This window comes from Balaenoptera acutorostrata, chromosome 4, assembly GCF_949987535.1.
Source record: "Balaenoptera acutorostrata chromosome 4, mBalAcu1.1, whole genome shotgun sequence".
NCBI lineage: Eukaryota > Metazoa > Chordata > Mammalia > Artiodactyla > Balaenopteridae > Balaenoptera > Balaenoptera acutorostrata.
The window spans coordinates 10982835-11006676 of record NC_080067.1 but is presented as its reverse complement, the minus strand read 5'-3'; the positions used below and the strand labels follow the sequence as shown (position 1 = coordinate 11006676).

Sequence of the window (23842 nt, the reverse complement as noted above, 5' to 3'; positions counted from 1 at the left end):
TTTCTGTTTTAGAAATAAAATAACTTTGGTGAGGTAAGGCCCATGAGGATACAAACATTGATGGAATATTCTTTTTTGTATGGTTTTGAAAATTACTTAATATATGTTAATTTTCCATAGTTAATTAATACTTACAATGAATATGTAAAACCATTGGACATATTTCAAAATATGGGTAGGTTTTTTTTCTTTAAATACCTATTGCTTTGGAAGGCACATTGAACACAATTTGATGAAATACCCTTTATTTACCAGTAGGTGGTGCTCTTGGTCATGGTTACTATTGTTACAAAACAAGATTTTAGAATTTTAAAGAGAACAGCTTTTAAAAATTAACATTTCTTTGTTTTCCAGTTCAGTTGAGCAGTAGACCGTTCAAACAGCGTAATCACTAAAATATGTGTCTTAGATGAGGACAACTTATTGTAATTGTCCAAAACATTGAGCAAAACAAGGTGTCCGTATGTACCTACATATCAGTTAAATTTTATCAGGGAAGTTGACCCCAAGTGACATGTAACTATATCATTCCAGCCATTGAGCTGGTTGTTCATGGGGTGGATACCCTAAGCAGCAGGAGTTACAGACAGGCCAAGGAAGATGAAAGAGAGAAGCAGCAAGACAATCAGACAAGAAAAGTGGAAACAGGAGGAGGAATGAATGGAAAGGGGGTCTTTGAGAGTCGGCTTGCTCTGCGGTGATGCTTGCTGATTGCAATGAGCCTTTCCTTTTGCCACTAAGAGACAGTGCTTTTTAATTTTCCCAAACATCGTTCTTATATGTTGTCTCTGCCATTGCAGGAACTTTGTGAGAATTTCAGTATATGGAAACACTGTCTGTGTTCCAACCGGTGTATATTCCAAAGGTCTCAGTGTAAATGCAGGACCAGAATATTGCATGTCAGTCAGTCAGCCAGCCATACTCTTAATGACTCCTGAACTCTCATGGACTTCTAAAGTAAGTTTTGCCTTCTTTCTTTCAATGATTTATGTGCCATTTTTGGTTTAGTACATTCAAAGGAGAAAAACTACGTGTAGTAGTCTTACATGAGGTGAAAGAGGCCGTATACTTATTTCATTTACTAGAGAGAAAAATAGCGAGTAGCATGTTTATCCACAGTGATGCTGCATGGCAAGAAGTAGATCTTTTACTTGTCTAAAGACTAGTTATGAAACAGTGGCTTTTTGATATGATTTGGTTATAACTGAATAAATTACATATAACTGACATCACTTTTCAATTTATTTACTTTTATTTACTTCTTGTCTCTGTCTTTTAAATGTAGGCTCCCTAAGGTCTTTGTTTTGTTCATGTTTGTATCCCCAGGACCTGCCATGTGATGGGCTTTAATAAATATTTGTCGAATGAAGGACTAAATCAATGAATGTGGAGTAGGAATGCAGCACACCTCACTTGAATATTTTTCTAACACTGTATTTGTTACAATTAATTTATGTAGTACCTTCCAAAGAGCTCAGGAAATAGAGTGTTCACATACATTTTAATTTATTTTCAAGCCAACTAAGATAGTAAAGGACAGATATATATGGCAATATAACGTGTTAAAAGTGGCCATCTTAGGCAAAGAAATATTTAAAAATTGGCAGAGGAAAACAGAGTGATAGGAAGCAAAAAAAATGTATCATTTGACTTCCAATCAGTGCTTTCCCTGATAGGCCAGTAGTTTTTAGAATTTGAAATGTTGGAGAATCTTTCTGGCTTTTTTTTTTAACTTGTTATTGAAGTGTAACATATAAACAGAAGTACATAAATCCTAAGAGAACTGCTTCATTGAATTTTTAAGACTTGATTTTTTTTTTTAGAGCAGTTTTGGTTTCACAGCAAAACTGAGGGCTAGTAGAGGGATTCCCATACACTCCCTGCCCTCCACACGTGCACAGCCTCCCCCATCATCCACATCCCCCACCAGAGTGGGACAGTTGTTATAAGTGATGAACCTGCACTGATACATCATAATCACCCCAAGTCCAACACCACGGCTCACCCTTGGTTGTGTGTTCTGTGGATTTGGACATACGTTTAATGACATTTGTCATTATGGTACCATGCAGAGTATTTTTACTGCCCCAAAATTCCTCTGTGATTTGATGAATTTTTTTCAAAATGAAAATTCCCATGCAATCAGCATTCATATTAAGAAACGACATTGTCATTAGCACCTCACCAGGAGTAATTACTAACTTGGTTTCTAACTGCGTAGATTCTTTTTTTCTGTTTTTGTACTCTGTATGACTGACTTCTTTGAGTTTGGCTTTTCATTCTTTTCATTTACTGTGATATTTGTGATACTCACCTATGTTACTGCATGTAGTTGGAGTTTGTTTATTCTCATTGCCGTGAACCTCAGAAAATTTGTCTGCCCCTTTCACTTTATCTAACAAGATATATTAAAGACTTATGTGGTGCTCTGGGCAGAATATAATTATTAGGCAGTTATAAAATCTACTGTCCTCTTCTGTAATAGCAGAAGATTAGTCCCGTGAGTTTGGTCAGAGATTTTGGAAACTAATAGAGAACACGAATATTTGACAACACCAATAATTACATACATATGTACTGTGGAGATCAGTTGAATCAGTTGTATGTAGTAGCAGAAATTTTGTCAGGGTGAAGTTAATTGCTTTGCTGTTATATCAGCTCATAATATCAGCAACAAAAATCCAAACTCTTCTTCACTGGCCCCTAAGATAGTCTGATATTTCCCTACTTTTCCTTAAAATATTTTAACTTTCAGTTTGTTGTTTCCCAGGAAGCACCATGGCTGTCATGATTCCTGCGTTGCTGCGAGGCTTTGTGGGGGCCATCTGTGCTCAGGCTGCTTCGAGGAGACTGACACCCAGCGCTTTGCGCCACCTTACTCTAAGCAGGTGAGTTGTCACCTTCAGTGTCATTTGAGGTTGATTTTCAAAAAGACCTGACCTGCTGATGATCATGGGAGGCATATCGTAACGTCTTGCTTACATGTGCATGCTATCAGTGGATCGTTAAGCTTTAGTTAGATGTGCAGATTTTCATGGGCCACTTTCTGGGATCCATGATGTTATATTGTATTGTGGATAGTCATGCTGTTGCTTTCCAGCTACAGGTATGACAGGTATTGGATAGTCACGATAATTACTAGTGTAATTAATTTTCAGGAGGATAATACTTAATAACCTAATTTTACTTTCTATTTAAGCGTAATGAAATCCAAAAGGAAAACTGATCACTTGGAGAGAACTGCAGATGTCGTTCGCCGGGAGGTTTGTATCTTGGGCCAGGGCAGGTTCTCCTCACTGGCAGTTTGCACACAGTTAGGACTGGCTTACTGAGAGGGCATTACATGAGCTTGATCCCTGTGAAGACAGTCAGGGCAAGTTTGTTATTTTTCTCTTCAGAACTTTTCTGAACAGAGCATGTGACAACTGATTTGAAAAGATAACAGCAAAATACTCAAATTGTTCCCTTTAAACTTGGAATGGATGGATTTTTTTTTTTTAATAAATTTATTTATTTATTTATTTATTTTTGGCTGTGTTGGGTCTTTGTTGCAGCACGTGGGCTTTCTCTAGTTGTGGTGAGCGGGGGCTACACTTCGTTGCGGTGCGCAGGCTTCTCATTGCGGTGGCTTCTCTTGTTGCGGAGCACAGGCTCTAGGCACGTGGGCTTCAGTAGTTGTGGCACGTGGGCTCAGTAGTTGTGGCTTGTGGGCTTTAGAGTGTGGGCTCAGTAGTTGTGGCGCACAGGCTTAGTTGCTCCGTGGCATGTGGGATCTTCCCGGACCAGGGATTGAACCCGTGTCCCTGAATTGGCAGGCAGATTCTTAACCACTGCACCACCAGGGAAGTCCTGATGGATTTGTTTTTGATGAAGGGAGTGTAGCAGCAATGGAGGGAACTATCGTCACAGGCATAAGGTTTAAGGTTCTATTTTAGTGATAGAACTTCTTTTAGAGCCTACATTTTATGAGCAGCTTGCTTTTTCTTTCTTTTTTTTTTGGCACCATGTCTCAAAGTCCTTGTTCTTATCCCTACTTTAGAACAACTTCCTATTTCATCAAAAGGGAGAAAGCACTAACATCTGAGAAAGGAAGGTGGACGAGCTCTTGTTACCCTTCCCACGTGCAGATATTTTCCTCCATATTCAGACCATAGAAGGGCTAATCCACCAACCCGAAGGGGTGTCGAGGGCTGGGAAATAAAGGATCCTCACCCTTGAGCTCCGTGAGTAACCCCATTTTCTTTTAAAACCATCAGTTGGATATTTGATTTTGCTTTTGAATGATTCTTCACGTATTTGGAAATACTTAGCTTAGTTTTGTAAGTGTATCTAAACTAACAGTTAAAAAACTATTTCATATAAGGAAGGATTATACACTTCTACAAACATGGTCAGAAATTGCATTGTCGCAGTAGTTTAATTTTTAGTGTTAATAATAGAATATACTTTAATGTAAAAGAGTATTATTTAGGCCCCACCCTCAAGCTTATTCTACTTTCAGAAAATTGCTTTGGGACCAAGAGTGGTGTGTTTGTGGATTCAGCTTTAAGCCAATGTGTTTTTGAGGAGTTTATGTAAAGTAGTTCAGCATAATAGATTTATGACTGTGTGAGAAAATATGCTTTTCCCGCTGATGATAAATCTGAAAACGCTTTTTTTTGGTTTTTTCAACACGCAAAAGTGCTGACTCTGTAAAAGTGAGATTTGTTAGAATTTTTTTTTTAAAAGTGAAACCTTGCCAGCTTTGAAGAAAAAGCAGTTTATTTAACAGGTTTGGACTATATTCTCTTCTGTTGTATTTTGAGGCAGGTAAGAATTACGAGTCGGGTTTGGCAAACTTTTCATAAGGAGCCAGATAGTGAGTATTTTAGGCTTCCAGGGCCACCTTGTCTCAGTTACAACGACAAAACTCTGCCTTTGTAGTGTGAAGATAGCCCTAGACAACATGTAAACAGATGGTTGTGGCTGCGTTCCAATAAGACGGCATTCACCAGAACACTCAGATTCGGCCTGTGGGTCGATTGTAATTTGCCAATTCCTGAATTCAAATTTTACAGGACAGAATTTCTGAGACTTCTGAGAGGTTATTTTGAGCCAAGTTTAAGAAAACTGCCCAGAAAGTTAATGTAAACTCCAGTAGTGTGATTGAACAGTTGAGCGTTGTAATGCCTGGAAGTCAGAGATTACAGGGTAATTCCAGCCGTGGTATCAGCTAGGCGGGAGATTTTCCAGTTGCAGCTCCCCTCCTTCTCTGCCTCTCATTTCTGCTCCTCCACCACACAGAATGAGAGTGGGGCGCTGCGGGGGAGCTGGATAAGCCAGGTGGTGTCTGGGACCACGACCTTAGTGCTGTGAGGTCATCAGGGGCTCACCTGCATCCCTCCAGAGTGCAGCTCCTAGCCATGGAACAGGCGCTCAGCTTGGACGTGTGGAAACGACCAGCACCTGTGGTCAGGCCGGACCACCTTCCCCTCTCTTGTCTGCAGACCCTGCCTTCCCTTTGTACGGCTAGCATACTGCACACAACTCCCCACACGTCATTTGCCCTTCAGTTCCAGCCTGTGAGGCAGCCTAAGGATAGCTTGGCATCTCCATGTTACAGCAGAGGCAGCAGAGCCTGGGGCCAGAGGGAAGCTCCAGGTCTGTGATTCCTAGGCCAGAGGACCCCGCTGCTTCCTGGAGTGGGTCCAGAATGGAGCACTCGCCCGCCCGGAAGTGTCCTTTCCTTACTAGGCCTGGGGTTCCCTCTGGAGAATTTACTGAATGACCATATTCTGATATTAATACCTCTTCCTTGGGGCTGTAACTGTAAACTGTCTGGAGTCCTGCTGATGAGGGAAACTGAGCTCTGAACTGAATGACATTTGACTGTGATGCTGTGGCTAGGACTTAAAAAACTACGTTGAATAAAAGTGGCAAGAGTGGACATCCTTGTCTCGTTGCTGATCTTAGAGGAAATGCTTTTAGTTTTTCACTGTTGAGTATGTTTGCTGTGGGTTTGTCGTATATGGCCTTTATTATGTTGAGGTAGGTTCCCTCTATGCCCACTTTCTGGAGAGTATTTTATCATGAATGGATGTTGAATTTTATCAAAAGCTTTTTCTGCATCTAATGAGATGATCATATGGTTTTTATTCTTCAGTTTGTTAATGTGGTGTATCACACTGTTTGCTGTGCCGATATTGAAAGATCCTTGCATCCCTGGGATAAATCCCACTTGGTCATGGTGTATGATCCTTTTAATATATTGTTGGATTTGGTTTGCTAGTATTTTGTTGAGGATTTCTGCATCTCTGTTCATCAGTGATATTGACCTGTAATTTTCTTCTTTTGTGGTATCTTTGTCTGGTTTTGGTAGCAGAGTGATGGTGGCTTCATAGAATGAGTTTGGAAGTGTTTCTTCCTCTGCAGTTTTTTGGAATAGTTTCAGAAGGATAGGTGTTAATGCTTCCCTATCTTAATTTAATTTAATTTAATTTTTTTATTGGCATATAATTGCTTTACAGTGTTGTGTTAGTTTCTGCTGTACAGTGAAGTGAATCAGATATATGTATACATATATCCCCTCCCTCTTGGACCTCTTCTCTAAATGTTTGATAGAATTCACCTGTGAAGCCATCTGGTCCTGGACTTTTCTGTTCTGGAGTTTTTAAATCATAGATTCAATTTCAGTACTTGTAATTGATCTGTTCATATTTTCTATTTCTTTCTGGTTCAGTCTTGGGAGATTGTACCTTTTTAAGAATTTGTCCATTTCTTCTAGGTTGTCCGTTTTATTGGCATGTAGTTGCTTGTAGTAGTCTCTTGTGATCCTTTGTATTTCTGTGGTGTCTGTTGTAAATTCTCCTTTTTCGTTTCAAATTTTATTGATTTGGGCCCTCTTCCTTTTTTTCTTGATGTGTCTTGCTAAACGTTTATCAATTTTGTTTATCTTTTCAAAGAAGCAGCTTTTAATTTCATTGATCTTTTCTGTTTTCTTCATCTCTATTTCATTTATTTCTGCTCTGCTCTTTATGATTTCTTTCCTTCTTGGGGTTTTGTTCTTCTTTCTCTAGTTGCTTTAGGTGTAAGGTTAGGTTGTTTGAGACTTTTCTTGTTTCCTGAGGGAAGCTTGTATTGCTATAAACTTCCCTTTTAGAATGGCTTTTGCTGTGTCCCACAGGTTTTGGATCATCGTGTTTTTGTTTTCATTTGTGTTTAGGTATTTTTTGATTTCCTCTGATTTCTTTGGTGATCTATTGGTTGTTTAGTAGCATATTGTTTAGCCTCCACATGTTTGTGTTTTTTGCAGTTTTTTCTTGTTGATTTCTAATCTCATAGCATTGTGGTTGGAAAAGATACTTGATATGATTTCAGTTTTCTTAAATTTACTGAGGCTTGCCTTGTGGCCCAGCATGTGATCTGTCCTGGAGAATGTTCCATTGCACTTGAAAAGAATGTGTATTCTGCTGCTTTCAGATGCAATGCTCTGTAAATATCAGTTAAGTCCGTCTGGTCTATTGTGTCATTTAAGGCCTGTGTTCCCTTATTGATTTTCTGTCTGGTTGATCTGTCCATTGATGTAAGTGGGGTGTTAAAGTCCCCCACTATTATTATGTGACTGTCAATTTCTTTTATGTCTGTTAACATTTGCCTTATATATTGAGGTGCTCATGTGTTGGGTGCATATATATTTACAGTTGTTATATCTTCTTCTTGGATTGATCCCTTGATCATTATGTAGTGTATTTCTTTGTCTCTTGTAACAGTCTTTATTTAAAAGTCTATTTTGTCTGATATGAGTATTGCTACTCCAGCTGTCTTTTGATTTCCATTCGCATGGAATACCTTTCTCCATCCCCTCACTTTCAGTCTGTATGTGTCTCTAGATCTGAAGTGGGTCTCTCGTAGACAGCATATATATGGGCCTTGTTTCTGTATCCATTCAGCCAGTCTGTGTCTTTTGGTTGGAGCATTTAATGTGTTTACATTTAAGGTAATTATCCATATGTATGTTCTTATTGCCATTTTATTAATTTTGGATTTGTTTTTTTAGGTCTTTTTTCTTCCTTTCCTCTTTTGTTCTCTTCTCGTGTGATTGATTATCTTTTGTATTGTTCTTGGATTCCTTTTTCTTTTTCGTATGTATATCTATTACAGATTTTTCATTTGTGGTTACCATGAGGTTTTGATATAGCAGTCTATATATATACATGATTGTTTTCAATTGCTGGTCTCTTAATTTCAAGTGCATTTCAAATATCCTGCCCTTGTACTCTCCTCCTCTCATGATTACTGGTTTTAATACCATATTTGTGTGTGGATGATTTTCTACTTTTACTATATGTTTGCCTTTACTGGTGAGCTTTCCCCTTTCGTAATTTTCTTGTTTCTAGTTGTGGCCTTTTCTTTTCCACTTGGAGAAATTCCTGCCGTATTTGTTATAAAGCTGGTTTGGTGGTGCTGAATTCTTTTAGCTTTTACTTGTTTGTAAACTTTTGATTTCTCCATCAGAGCTGATGAGAGCCTTGCTGGGTAGCGTATTCTTGGTTGTAGGTTTTTCCCTTTCATCACTTTAAATATATTACATCACTCCCTTCTGGCCTGCGGAGTTTCTGCTGAAAGATCAGCTGATAGTCTTATGGGGATTCCCTTGTATGTTATTTGTTGCTTTTCCCTTATTGCTTTTAATATTTTCTCTTTGTCTTTAATTTTTGTCAGTTTGGTTACTGTTTGTCTAGGTATGTTCCTCCTTGGGATTAATACTTTTTTAATTGTACTAGTGTACTTCTTTTAGAAGCCTATGCCTTATCCTACAAATGCCTTATGTGTATTGTTGCCTGTTGTTTACAAAGCCCTCGATTAGACAATAAGTTGTTACTTGATTCTCACAGCCACCCTGGTGCTTATCCCCGTTTCACAGATGAGGAAATTAAGGTTTCAGAGATTTAGATAGGATGACCCTGCTTTCTGTTTGCCTGGGGTAGTCCTGGCTTATGACTCTTCCTCTGGTACAATTGTCAGTAGCACCCCCTTTCACTCTCACAAGGGCCCTGTTTTGGGTGATAAATTACATTGTTGGCCTAAGTTTAAGGGACTTGTTCAAGTAAATGGAGAACTCAGCCCTTGAACTCAGATCTTTGTTATCAAATTGGTCTTTCTTTCTAATATAGCAGAGGATTGTGACACTTGATTTAGACAAAGTTCAATTGAGCAACAAAATGGGAGGTAAATGTCACACAGCCTTATCTCTGTTCCAGATCAAAACTTCACTTAGTGTTACTGGGCATAACAAACGGGAGAGTTACTGCTGTCACAGTAAAACCAAATGACTGGGCTCCTGGGTCAGAGACATTTGGGGATCCTATGAGTCCCATTGCTGGTTACTGAGTGCTGAGAATCTGCTTGACTTTGGGTTTTGCTGAGGCTTGGATTTGAGTGGAATAGGCTGCTTAGTTGGAGAGCTGGATCGTGTTCTGAGTTTAACTCTTACACTTCTCTGCTAGTCATCACCTGTACATTTGGGGAAGATTGTGTGCTGGAGCGGCCTTCTTCAAGTTGGGAGGTGGGGGGGGGCATCTTTTTAATATGGAATGTTTCCCAGCAGTTGGACAGCTAATTTGCTTCGACTGATGGTCAGAGAACCTTTTAGAGATTATCCAGATTGAGATGAACAGTACTTGGCATTCACGGCACTGTCAGCTCTGACAGAGCAGAGAGTGGTGGGGAGACCTCAGGCACCTGCCACCTAGAGGCAGCTGGGGGCTTGTGGGGGGTCTGGGCCCAAGTCTCTTGGAGAATCTCCCAGGGGGGTGCAGTCTGATGGCCCTGGCAGCTGGCCTCCAGCTCCTCAGGTACCCAGCACCCTGCTGTGAGTGGAGGTCTGTGAAGAGGGAAGCCACTGTAGACACAGTACCTGGCATAGTGCTGGCATGACATAGGCACTCAGTCAGTACCTGTTTCACTGAGTAGAATAAACAAGTGTTACTCCCACTGTGGACAAAGAATGTCGCCTGCCCATTTCAGTAAACAAAGGATATTGGGGCCATCGAGCCATCAGCCACTGTAGCCACCCCCCCACCCCCCATGGTGCACCCTGAGGGGATTCAGGATGGAGAAAAGCAGGATACTGGCCCTAGATAGCCAAGGTGCATATCAAAGGAATGATTTCAATAAGCGCAGACTCTTGCATCTTCCCATACATAGGGAAGCACTGAATTCATTAACTTGAGATGTCTGGTTTTTCTTTAATTAGTAGTAATCTTTTGATGGTCGATTACCTGGGTTTTTTTCTTTTTTGCAGAAACTCCTATATATCCTGGCTCCTCCCTTACCTCTTTGGAACAGTCTCAGAGCTATCTGAGAGGCTGTATCCTAGACTTAAGTCCTCAGTTAGTCCACGGAATAAAGCATAATTCTCAACTTTTAGGTTGTGTATTTTTTTTTCACTCGACACCTCTTCTGTGGCTGGTTACCTGTACTGCCTTGGATGAGTCCCTTTGTAAAGTAGGGACAGTGATGATATGCAGATAAGGCCTGTGAAAATGAGAACTTGCCTCACCTGCTACTTCTTAACTAGACCCAGAACTTACTTGTTAGTGTCTAAAATGTATAGTGTCATTGCTTTTCACCGACACACTTTTTTTCAACAAATTAAGTAATCTAAGAGGTGGCTCTTTTCCATTTTTCCCTTAGGGGATCCAGTCAAATGAAATGGATTTCATTTTAAATCCAGCAGACATGCATTGAGTGCCTGCTGTAACCTAGCCCCGTTCCAGGTGTGGGGAATACAGCAGTGCATGAGGCAGGTAAAGCCCCTGAGGTATATGGGGCAGGTAAACCAGAGAATGTCAGATGTGATAAACACTACGAAGGAAATAAAACAGGGTAATGGGGTCATGGGGGGTGGGAGGGTTATTTCCTATTGGTTTGTAACGTTTGGGCTGAGACTCGAATAAGGAGAAAAGCCAGCCAGCCTAGTGCACAGCATTCCTGGCAGAGGGACTGGAGAGTGCGGAGACTTTGAGGCAGGAACGAGCTCCGCGTGTTCAGAGAAGGTGATAGATGAGGGGTAGGCAGGGCCCAGGTCATAGAAACTGCTGTGGCCTTGGACAAGGAGTTAGGGTTTTATTCTCAGGACAATACAAGGTTTAAAGCAGGGAAATGACGTGTGGTTTACATTGTAAGTGGGTCATCTATTGGCTCGGTAGAGCTCTGGGCTTCTGCGGTGCTTTGACACCAAGTTGGAGGCTACTGACATAGTCCGGGGAGAGATGACGGTGGCTTAGAGTAGCGCTTAGAGTAGCGTGGTGGGGTTGTGGGTGGGGCTGATGGGATTCACAGGTGGGGCGGGGGGCGCACAGCTAGTGAGAGGACAGGAGACCAAAGAGACTTCTAGTTTGGGATTTGAATCATTGGGGTAGATGGTGATGGTGGCACATATTTACTAAAATAGAGAAGAACAAGTATGGAGGGGGGGATAAAGAGCTCAGTTTGGGGATAATCTGGGGTGGGAGGTAGATGGAGTTACAGATGAGACAAGATCAGCCATGAGCTTTGTCAATTCACATCAACTGTTGAATGTGGGTCATGGCTACATGGAGATTCATTATACTATTTTTACTAGTTTTGTGTATGTTTTGACGTTTTCCATAATAAAAAGGAAGAAACTTTGAGAGATAAAAGAGTTCTGTGTTGGATGTTTTGTTTGAAATGGAAATTGAAGTCAGCAGTTGGGTATACGAGATTGGAGTTCACTGCCGGAGATGAAAAGTTTAAGCCATATAGAGAGGAGAGGGAAAGGGCCCGGCACTCAGCCTGGGGCGTGTCAACATCTAGAGGTCAAGCAGGGGAGGAAGGGCCAGCGGAGGAGATGGGGGAGCAGGGGCCGACGAGGCAGGCAGGCGATCAGCAGGTGTTGGTGAAGCCAGGAGAAACAGCGTTTCCGGGAGGGAGCAGCCAACCACGTGGACGTCTGCTGAGAGGCCGTCACTGGATATAGCAGAGTGGATAGCGGACCACCGGAGCGGCTGGCTTCAGTGTCAGTGCATCGCTGAGCGTGAACGCCTGATGGATGTGTTGGGGAGAGGGTGGGAAATAAGGAAGTGGAGCCAGGACCATATATCCCTCTGAAATTTTTTATGTGGATGGTAACAGAGAAATGGGGTAACAGCCGGATTAAGGGAGAGGCTTGTTTTAATTATTGTATTTTGAGAAGCAGCAAAGCACAGTGGTCAAGCGCCTGGATTCAAATCTCGGCTTTGCCACTTACTAGCTCTGGGACCTCAGTTTTCTCACATATAAAATGGGGATGATAGCAATACCCACCTGTTCGGGTTGTTGTGATGGTGGAATGAATGCTGTATGTGGAGTGGCTAGCCCGTGGTGAGTGCTGTGTGTAGGCGTTTGCTGCCGGTGTCCTTATGTGAGGCGGCAGACCCGAACGCTTGCGTGTGTTGTCATGGAGACGGGAGCGAGGAGTGATGCATGAGAGAGTGAAGGCTTGAGGGGGCAGAGAGCAGACTCAGCCCAGGTGGACGGGTGGGTCTTTGGGAGGAGCAGGGAGAGCACATTGTCACAGCAGGCCGTGGTGTTGACGGCACACACCACTGAAGAGGTTATACAGTTGACAGAGTTGTGTGGTCTTTCCTTGTCAGTAATTTACTTCAGTAAAACCATTTTCTTTTAATCAGATTCCTACTCATCAGATTGGTGTTCAGCCACAGTTGAAATCATGTCTCTGGGCCTTGGTGTCTATGTGTAAGATGACGCACTATTCTGGATGATGACTAAATTTTCCTTCACCTCTGAAATGCTCTGTGCCCCACCTGTGTTTTTGTTTCAGGTCGTCTCTACTCCTGACTTTGTCTAAATTTTTAAGCCAGCAAATGAATGAATGGGAGTGAACAGGGGAAGGCGGCCAGGTTTCCCAGAGAAAGGCCCATTTCCTGAACAGAGACTTTTGTAGCAGCAGTAACATCAAAATATTGTCCATAAAACCCTTTCAGTCAGTATGATGGCATTTCCTTTTAGATGCTGACTCTGACAAAGCATTAAAAAAGGGTGCTAGTAAAAGTTGGCAAATGTATTGTTATTTTACTGAACAGTAGAAGAGTCTAGATGTTATTTTATGGAAAACTTCATTTCCTGCCATGTGTTTTAACTTAGGACGTGGCTAGTTGAGGTTTCAATTGCGAAATCTTTTGATCCATTAAATATGAGAACAAGTACAAATGTTAAAACATGCAGTTTCTCCATCATGTTTTGCTTATTCACTAAAAGTAGAGAAAGAATGGCATATAACCAGAGCCATAATCATGGCTTAATTGTATGAAATAGCTTCAGAATAACATAAAAGACAGGGCCTTCAAAAAGATTTTGCTAATGGTTTTAATCCCCATTGCTAGAAATCTTTGTATAGTGAACAGTATTTATATTAAGAAAATAAAGTGTTAAGAGGGAGGCATGTCTTTAAAAATCATGAATTCTGCAAGGTATTTTGTGTGACCGGTTACAGCATTTTGCCCAGATTATTTGGACTAAGCAACAGGTATGGTGCCTTTTGTATTAATACCAGTAGGCGTAAAGCAGCTGGGATCATTTTTGGTCCTGGGGGCTATCCAGATGAAAATAGGACTTTTTCAATGGAAAGTATAACTTCTTTCCCTTCTTCATTGAATTTTTTATTTGGACATTGGCAGATGATTGTTGAATTCATTTTATGTAGTCTAGCATTTGCTGGTCAAGCATGCTCATGTTTCAGCTGAAATTCTCCGTGCCTTTCCCCACCTCCCCTGTGATTATGAATGTCATTTCCCTGTGACCAGGTGACTCTTTGGGATGTGTTTAAAGCTTATACATATCTAGTTTTTAATGAATCTGACAGATGCCCATTAAACTGTTACAAATGAAATAATCTAGCTCTTGGCTGTGTTTTTGCAGATTATTGTATTGAAAGAAAATAATGACTGTTTACAAAAACAAATGTTTCTTTTTTGTAAACCTAAAAAAAATGAGAGTAATAATGTCATGGAGAGTCCTCTGCTGATCGTTATTACTTTGTCTTTGTAATAAGATATTTAAAACAGAGTGTGTGGCAAACAAAGGAAGATTCCTATTCTACTGAAGAAACCCCTGCCTTCCCTGACTTTTCCACAGTTTTGAACATGAATTTAGATTTTCTTTAGTGGTCCCCCACTTGCTTTTTTTTTCTTTTCTTTTCTTTTTTGTTTTTTTGTTTTTTTGAACAACAAATAGCTCCTGAATTTCTACTAACCTTTGTTTTGGAAACGAATTTTAAGTCACTTTAAGTTAGAGTTTTCATTCATTCTGCAGATATTTACTGAATCTTAACTATGTGTTTGGCCCCATGCTTGAGGCAGGGAAGTGATCTAGATGTAAATTTTATCCAGTACCTGACCTCAGGAGGCTTGTGGGCTGTGTGTGGAAAAGATCTGTTCATGAGTATTTATATTTACATTACATGTGCTAAGTATGATAAGACAGGCGGAAAAATTTTATTGGCAGAGTTGAGAGGATGGAGAGGAGAGGGAGGACCTGGGCGGGGGGGTGGTGTTTGAGCAGGGCCCAGAGGCCTGGGTGGGAGGGTGACAGGACTGAGGGCGGGTGCCTGCCCAAAGACCTCAGCAGGGCTTTGAGAGGTAGGCAGGTGTCAGGTGCCTTTAAGGACTGGCAAGTCGTCCAGTTTGGCTGGCAAACCAGGAGGAGCTCAGGCTGGTATGAGTTACCAAGGCCTCTGAGCATTTTGTTTGTAGTTGAGAGTTAGGGAGCCCTTGGAGGGTTTTGGGCTGGTGAGTAACTCGGTGAGGTCAGAACATGAGGAATATTCGCCTGTTGGCTGTTTTGAGAGAGATAAGAAGGAGGCTGAGGCAGAAATTCAAGTGAGAAGAACAGAGTTCTTGGCTTAGGATGGTGGTGGGTGAGCAAGGAGAGGAAGAGGCGTGAGCTGAATTCGTGGAACTGGCCTGTGTTAGCGATGAACCAAAGACTGTGTGTGCGGGTACCAGTCGATCATGGATTTGACTTGCTGACTCCAAGGTCGATCCAGAATTGAAACCCTGGTCGTGAAAGGCGGCTGCTTTTGCGGGGCCCTCTGAGGGCAGGAGCAGCCTTCTCCACCTCTGCACCTCCAGCGCCAGGCACCAAGCTCAAGAAGGGTTTGTGGAAGGAATGAATATGCTGGGTTTAGTTGTGCACATCAGTGAGTTTGCCATTGGATCAGGACTTTCAGGTGGTCAAGGGCCAAGCACACCTGGGTGTGAATCCTGACACGGCCATTCCTGAGTGATCTTGAGCAAGTTACTGAACCTTTCCATTTCCTCATCTGCAGAATGGAGGGTAACAATACTGTCTCTCGGGATAGAATATGGTTATTCATATTAGCTGAATGAATTAACGCACATAAAACATTTAGCTCAGCACCTGGCATACACCTGGGATAAACGCTCCTCAGACGTTGGCTGTTTTTACAGGGGCGTGTAGATGTGGGCCTGTGATTGGCAGGAAAGTGATGGTGAATTGGGGTGGAGGGTTCGTGGCTTTGGCAGTGCTTGAGGGCCTCAGCCCGGAGGTGAAGAGGGAGCAGGAGTGAGGCAGTTCAGAGGAAGCGCCTGGTAAGGAAGTGGGAGGAGGAGCGGAGAAGGGGCAGGAGGACCAGGTCAGAGAGGCAGGAGGGCACCGGGAGAGTTCAGTGTCAGCTGTCCCAGGCAAGGAGGGTGCTTCAGGATGGAAAGGAAGTAGGAAGCATCAAATTCAGAGAGAGCAGGGAGGCTCAGAAGGGAGGCTGAGAACTGAGGCTGGATGTTGAGTTTGGTTGTTCGGCAAGACATCCACCAAGCTTGGGAGAAGTCACAGGAGAGTGGAAGCCAGGTTTCCCGTGGGTGCAGAGAGCATCAAGGGAACAGGGAAGGTTCTGTCGGATAAAGAAGTAAAAGTAGAGGCCAGTGTTAAAGGCAAGATTTCCAGAATAGCTTTTAAAGACAGTATGGCTTTTAAGTTTGTTCTAGCAAAACAATGAATAGGCTGTGGTACCAAGACCACCATGCTTTATAGTCTGTATTGTCGTCCATGAGAACAGCTCCCTGGGGTGTGCGGTGCTTGGCCTGCGAGGCCCTGCATGGCGGCACTGGCGAGGTGGCATGTGCGATCGTAAATGGATAAAGTGTGAGATTTCTTGTAATAACAAATAAATACTGATAAATTCATTATAATTAATGCAATAAGATACCTTAAAACAGACACTTAATGAGCACTTACTATGGGCCAGCAGCGTTATGTGCGCTTTGCATGTGTTGTCTCCTTTAATCCTCCCACCAACTCTGTGAGGTACGGGTGCTGTTTTTCTCATCTCCCAGCTGAGGCGGCCTCGGGTCACACGTGTGCCCAGGGTCACACGGCGGGTAGGTGGTGGCACCAGGCTTCAGTACCGAGCAGTCTAGCTGTAGAGCCTGTGCTGTTCTGCTGCTTCCTTTTCGCTGCTGAATTGTTGAGGATGAGCAGTTAGCATTAGACATCATGTCTGATGAGTCAGGGGGTCTAGAGGGGCAGGTTGAACGTGGAGGAAAGGCTGGTGGGAGCTGGTGAAGCAGCGTTTCATGCAGGGCGGGGGTGGGGCCAGGCTCAGAGGCTCCAGAGCGGATATTCACCCGACTTGCTCTCAGGGAGAGGAGGAGAGAGAGGACTGGCAAAAATACAGAGAAAGAGAGGCAGGGGATTTTACAGGAGCAAGAGAAAGGGAGAACATTTTAAGAGGTTTGTTGAGGTAGCGAGAGAGACCATCATCATCTGGAGAATTTTCCTGTGGATTTTTAAGGATTGTCTCCCACTGATAGTTTGACTGGACTTGGTCCTATTGGAAAAAAGGGGCTAGGGGAGCTAGCATTAGGGTGGGAGGCTCACTGACCTCGACAGATTCCCAAGGCGCCCCCTAATGGAGCTGTGAAGGTAACACGGTCAAGGAGAAGGGCTGTGTTTGGTCACCTGCTACTGATTTGGTTTGCTGCCAGAAGTGGAGCTGAAGGGCAGTAGGTGGAGGAAAGAGTCATATTGTCTTTTCTCTCCTGTTGTGAAGAAATCCCAGGTTTGGGAGGAAGAGAAACCCACAGGCGGAAGAAACAAGGAATGTAGGAAGTAGAGGCCTTTGGAATTTGAGGGGTGTTGGAGGCATGGATGTCACTGAACTGAAGAGTACCTGACTCAGACCTTTTTAGGATTTCCTAGAAATCAGATACATCGTTTAAAATAGTGTTTCTCCAACGATCTGTAGCAAAGGGCCGTTTTTGTTGTTTGAAGGTTGTGAACTGTTTATATCTTGTAAAATATAATAAAAAATGAATTAGAAAAAATAAATGAAGAAAACAAAAGCACAAGGAGTACAAACCCAATTTGTTGTCTGTTATTAGATTAAACAGGCACACAATTTACTCTGTGAAAATTGCTTAAAAAAAAAAAAAGTTTTCTAAGTGCTTGCTTTTAATTTCTGAAGTCAGCTTGGCGTGGGCTTCTGGTGGGCTCAGAACAAACACAGGCTTGTGGCTGACGGTCTCATTTGCGTGCATAGCGCCGACAGAGCAGTCAGGCTCCAGGCAGGGCTGCATGGGGCTCCGGTGCCCCGGCTCTTCCCCAGAGCACCCAGCCTCGTGCGTGGCACACACCGCACGCTCCACAAATACACGCTTGTTAAACGGTCCCTTTCAGAGGTGAGTTTTGTATGCAGAATAAAATTCTCCCAAAATAATTAAAATTTGTTCACCTGGTGGTAGGCAGAATTCTAAAGCAAAGTGTGCTTCACCTTGTTTTGCAATTTTCAAAACCCACATCTTTGTAGATTTTAAAAAAACCCAAAAACCTACCTACCAGAAAGCCACAGTTTGTCCCTGAGTTGTGGGCACCTAACCTCAGCCACTGTGGTCTTTTGGCTCCAGGTCGTGTCAGCAGCTAAGGTGTGTGGAGCAGCTGATGAGTCCCCGTCTGTGAAGAGGCTCCGCCTGCTTGTCGCTGATAAAGACTTTTCTTTTAAAGCCGGCCAGTGGTAAGTGGCTCTTCTGTTTCCTAAGTGTGTGTGTGTTCGAGGTGCCATCAGATACAAGAGCTTGTTTTTCCTTCTGGAAAGGACTTCTATGGCTACTGTTTCTCCCAGGGAGTAGGAATTCTAGAGCGTCTCCATTCGGCCTGAGCCTCTTTTTGGCATGGAGAATCTGATTCATTTCCTATCCTCAGCTCACCTTGGTTTTGAGCCCATGACCCTCTCAGTCATACATGAAAATTGCTGCCTTGAGTTTTCCAGATTGAAACAAAGCAGCTAGTTGTGGTCCGAGGACCCGATGGCTCTGATAATTACATTCTGCAGGAATGGCTGCTAATAGAATGCACTGCAGTAATCTAATCTGCTTCAGTTATGTGTTGCTGGGGGTTGATACACTTTTTAAAAAATTTTTATTTTATGTATTTATTTTTTATACAGCCGGTTTTTATTATTTATCTATTTTATACATATTGGTGTATATATGTCAATCCCAATCTGCCAGTTCATCCCACCTCCCCCCCTTGTTGTCTACATTGTTTGTTCTCTACATCTGTGTCTCTATTTCTGCCTTGCAAACCAGTTCATCTGTACCATTTTTCTAGATTCCACATGTATGCATTAATATACAATATTTGTTTTTCTCTTTCTGACTTACTTCACTCTGTATGACAGTCTCTACGTCCATCCACATCTCTACAAATGATCCAGTTTTGTTCCTTTTTTATGACTGAGTAATATTCCTTTGTATATCTGTACCAGATCTTCTTTATCCATTTGTCTGTTGATAGGCATTTAGGTTGCTTCCATGACTTGGCTATTGTAAATAGTGCTGCAAGGAACATTGGGGTGCATGTGTCCTTTTGAATTATGGTTTTCTCTGGTAATATGCCCAGTAGTGGGATTGCTGGGTCATATGGTAATTCTATTTTTAGTTTTTTAAGGAACCTCCATACTGTTCTCCATAGTGGCTGTATCAATTTACATTCCCACCAACAGAGCAAGAGGGTTGGTTCCCTTTTCTCCACACCCTCTCCAGCATTTTTCATTTGTAGATTTTCTGATGATGCCTATTCTAACTGGTGTGAGGTGATACCTCGCTGTGGTTTTGATTTATATTTCTCTAATAATTAGTGATGTTGAGCAGCTTTTCATTTGCCTCTTGGCCATCTGTATGTCTTCATTGGAGAGATGTCTATTTAGGTCTTCTGCCCATTTTTGGATTGGGTTGTTTGTTTTTTTAATATTGAGCTGCATGAGCTGTTTATGTGTTTTGGAGATTAATTCTTTGTCCGTTGATTCGTTTGCAAATATTTTCTCCCATTCTGAGGGTTGCATTTTGTCTTGTTTATAGGTTCCTTTGCTGTGCAAAAGCTTTTAAGTTTAATTAGGTCCCATTTGTTTATTTTCGTTTTTATTTCCATTACTCTAGGATGTGGGTCAAAAAAGATCTTGCTGTGATTTATGTCAAAGAGTGTTCTCCCTATATTTTTCTCTAAGAGTTTTATAGTGTCTCATCTTACATTTAGGTCTTTAATCCGTTTTGAGCTTGTTTTTGTGTATGGTGTCAGGGAGTGTTCTAATTTCATTCTTTTCCATGGAGCTGTCCAGTTTTCCCAGCACCACTTATTGAAGAGAATGTCTTTTCTCCATTGTATATCCTTGCCTCCCTTGTCACAGATTAGTTGACCATGGGTGTGTGGGTTTATCTCTGGTCTTTCTATCCCGTTCCATTGGTCTATATTTCTGTTTTTGTGCCAGTACCATGTTGTCTTGATTACTGTAGCTTTGTAGTATAGTCTGAAGTCAGGGAGCCTGATTCCTCCAGCTCCATTTTTTTCCCTCAAGATTCCTTTGGCTATTCGGGGTCTTTTGTGTCTTCATACAAATTTTAAGATTTTTTTGTTCTAGTTCTGTGAAAAATGCCATTGGTAATTTGATAAGGATTGCATCGAATCTGTAGATTGCTTTGGGTAGTGGAGTCATTTTCACAATATTGATTCTTCCAATCTAAGAACTTGGTATATCTCTCCATCTGTTTGTGTCATCTTTGATTTCTTTCATCAGTGTTTTATAGTTTTCTGAGTACAGGTCTTTTACTTCCTTAGGTAGGTTTATTCCTAGATATTTTATTCTTTTTGTTGCAGTGGTGAATGGGATTGTTTCCTTAATTTCTCTTTCTGATCTTTCATTGTTAGTGTATAGGAATGCCAGAAATTTCTGTGCATTAATTTTATATCCTGCAACTTTACCAAATTCATTGATTAGCTCTAGTAGTTTTCTGGTGGCATCTTTAGGATTCTCTATGTATAGTATCATGTCATCTGCAAGCAGTGACAGTTTTACTTCTTCTTTTCCCGTTTCTATTCCTTTTATTTCTTTTTCTTCTCTGATTGCCATGGCTAGGACTTCCAAAATTGTGTTGAATAATAGTGGCGAGAGCAGACATCCTTGTCTTGTTCCTGATCTTAGAAGAAATGCTTTCAGTTTTTCACCATTGAGAATGATGTTTGCTGTGGGTTTGTCGTATATGGCCTTTATTATGTTGAGGAAGGTTCCCTCTATGTCCACTTCCTGGAGAGTTTTTATCATAAATGGGTGTTGGATTTTGTCAAAAGCCTTTTCTGCATCTATTGAGATGATCATATTCAGTGATCTCTTGGTTATTTAGTAACGTATTGTTTAGCCTCCACGTGTTTGTGTTTTTTATGTTTTCTCCCCCTGTAATTGATTTCTAATCTCATAGCCTTGTGGTCGGAAAAGATGCTTGATATGATTTCAGTTTTCTTAAATTTACCGAGGCTTGGTTTGTGACCCAAGATGTGATCTATCCTGGAGAATGTTCTGTGTTCACTTGAGAAGAAAGTGTAATCTGCTATTTTCGGATGGAATGTCCTATCAATATCAAATCTATCTGTTCTGTTGTGTCACTTAAAGCTTGTGTTTCCTTATTAATTTTCTGTTTGGATGATCTGTCCTTTGGTGTAAATGAGGTGTTAAAGTCCCCCACTATTATTGTGTTACTGTTGATTTCCTCTTTTACAGCTGTTAGCATTTGCCTTATGTATTGAGGTGCTCCTATGCGGGGTGCATATATATTTATAATCATTACAGCTTCTTCTTGGATTGATCCTTTGCTCATTATGTAGTGTCCTTCCTTGTCTCTTGTAACATTCTTTATTTTAAAGTCTGTTTTATCTGATACGAGTATTGCTACTTCAGTTTTCTTCTGATTTCCATTTGCATGGAATATCTTTTTCCATCCCCTCGCTTTCAGTCTGTATGTGTCCCTAGCTCTGAAGTGGCTCTCTTGTAGGCAGCATACATATGGGTTTTTTTTTTTTGTATCCATTCAGTGAGCCTGTGTCTTTTGGTTGGAGCATTTAATGCATTCACGTTTGAGGTAATTATCGATATGTATGTTCCTATTACTATTTTCTTAATGTTTTGGGTTTGTTTTTGTAGATCCTTTTCTTGTCTTGTGTTTCCCACTTAGAGAAGTTCCTTTAGCATTTGTTGTAGAGCTGGTTTGGTGGTGCTGAATTCTCTTAGCTTTTGCTTGTCTGTAAAGCTTTTGACTTCTCCATTGAATCTGAATGAGATCCTTGCCAGGTAGAGTAATCTTGGTTGTAGGTTCTTCCCTTTCATCACTTTAAATATATCGTGCCACTCTCTTCTGGCTTGTAGAGTTTCTGCTGAGAGATCAGCTGTTAACTTCATGGGAGTTCCCTTGTATGTTATTTGACGTTTTTCCCTTGTTGCTTTTTTTAAAAATAAATTTATTTATTTATTTATTCATTTATTTATTTATTTTGGGTTGTGCTGCGTCTTCATTGCTGCACGTGGACTTTCTCTAGTTGCGGTGAGCTGGGGCTCCTCTTCGTTGCGGTGCACAGGCTTCTCATTGCGGTGGCTTCTCTTGTTGCAGAGCATGGGCTCTAGGCACTTGGGCTTCAGTAGTTGTGGCTTGCGGACTCTAGAGTGCGGCCTCAGTAGCTGTGGTGCGTGGGCTTAGTTGCTCCGCAGCATGTGGGATCTTTCCGGACCAGGGCTTGAACCCACGTCCCCTGCATTGGCAGGTGGATCCTCAACCACTGCGCCAGCAGGGAAGCCCCTCCCTTGTTGCTTTTAATAATTTTTCTTTGCCTTTAATTTTTGTCAGTTTGATTACTATGTGTCTTGGCATGTTTGTCCTTGGTTTATCCTGCCTGTGACTCTCTGTGCTTCCTGGACTTGGGTGGCTATTTCCTTTCCCATGTTAGGCAAGTTTTTGTGTATAATCTCTTCAAATATTTTCTCGGGTCCTTTCTCTCTCTCTTCTTCTTCTGGGACCCCTATAATGCGAATGTTGGTACGTTTAATGTTGTCCCAGAGGTCTCTTAGGCTGTCTTTATTTCTTTTCATTCTCTTTTCTTTATTCTGTTCTGTGGCAGTGAATTCCACCATTATGTCTTCCGGATCACTTATCCTTTTTTCTGCCTCAGTTATTCTGCTATTGATTCCTTCTAGTGTATTTTTCATTTCAGTTATTGTATTGTTCATCTCTGTTTGTTCTTTAATTCTTCTAGGTCTTTGTTAAACGTTTCTTGCGTCTTCTTGATCTTTGCCTCTATTCTTTTTCCAAGATCCTGGATCATCTTCACTATCTTTATTCTGAATTCTTGTTCTGGAAGGTTGCCTGTCTCCACTTCATTGTTTTTCTGGGGTTTTATCTTGTTCCTTCATCTGGTACATAGCCCTCTGCCTTTTCATGTTGTCTATCTTTCTGTGAATGTGGTTTTCGTTCCACAGGCTGCAGAATTGTAGTTCTTCTTGCCTTGCTTCTGCTCTCTGCCTTCTGGTGGATGAGGCTATCTAAGAGGCTTGTGCAAGCTTCCTGATGGGAGGGACTGTTGTTGGGTATAGCTGGGTGTTGCTCTGGTGGGCAGAGCTCAGTAAAACTTTAATCTGCTTGTCTGCTGATGGGTGGGGTGAGTGCCCTCCCTGTTGGTTGTTTGGCCTGAGGTGACCCAGCACTGGAGCCTACCTGGCTTTTTGGTGGGGCTAATGGTGGACTCTGGGAGGGCTCATGCCAAGGAGTACCTTCCAGAACTTCTTGAGTTTTCCAGATTGAAATAGAGCAGCTAGTTGTGGTCTGAGGACTTGACAACTCTGATTACATTCTGCAGGAATGGCTGCTAATAGATTGCACTGCAGTAATCTAATGTGCTTCAGTTATGTGTTGCCGGGGGTTGATCCATTTTTAAAAGTCGGTCTTCTTTATGTCAAATGCAGAGTAAACACAGCAGTCTGAAACTGGTTATTCTAACCAGGTATGTCACAGAGCTTCCCATCCTCTCGTCTGAATTCCTGTGTCCCTCATAACTTGTCTGGGTTGAGTTGAAATATTTTGCTGAATTTATTATCAGGATCCCCCATGGGGCCCAGACCACATCACACTCAGGACTCTGAGAGCTGGTCAGTGTGCTGACAAGGTAACAGCCCAGCTGTCCCACTGTTGCCACAAATGGCCTCACTGAGCTGGGATTCAAGTTGAATTGTAAATAAAAACTTGTATTTCCTTAGGAAAGGTGTGTTTGGGTGTCTGTTTCCTTTATTTAAATAAAGCATTCATTTCTAAATGAATTTCTGGCATGTCAATCTTGGTCGTCTTTCTTAGGAGTCACTTGACTAATTTTGGCAGTCCATCTGGAAATGTGGTTTTGTTAGAAGGAGGATGTGTGATAATAGCAAATGTGATAATAGCAAGAGTTAGCAGTCTTGTGTTAATAGTTTGCCTTTGAATTTAGAACTAGAAAACAAGATGCTGATTGCAATAATTTG

At 41.8% G+C, this 23842-nt stretch overlaps 1 protein-coding gene across 2 annotated transcripts in view; it reads left to right on the top strand.

The window, feature by feature from the left end:
* OXNAD1 (oxidoreductase NAD binding domain containing 1) overlaps window positions 1-23842 on the top strand; it is a 55631-nt gene that overhangs the window by 9682 nt on the left and 22107 nt on the right. Inside the window, exons 2-5 of one of the 2 annotated variants that reach the window (XM_007167008.2) lie at window positions 801-957; window positions 2771-2888; window positions 3200-3263; window positions 17922-18028. In XM_007167008.2, coding sequence (XP_007167070.2) covers window positions 2779-2888; window positions 3200-3263; window positions 17922-18028 — 281 coding nt within the window. In that variant the 5' untranslated portion in view covers window positions 801-957; window positions 2771-2778. The remainder of the gene's footprint in view (window positions 1-800; window positions 958-2770; window positions 2889-3199; window positions 3264-17921; window positions 18029-23842) is intronic. The other variant, XM_007167009.2, reaches the window with a different exon arrangement.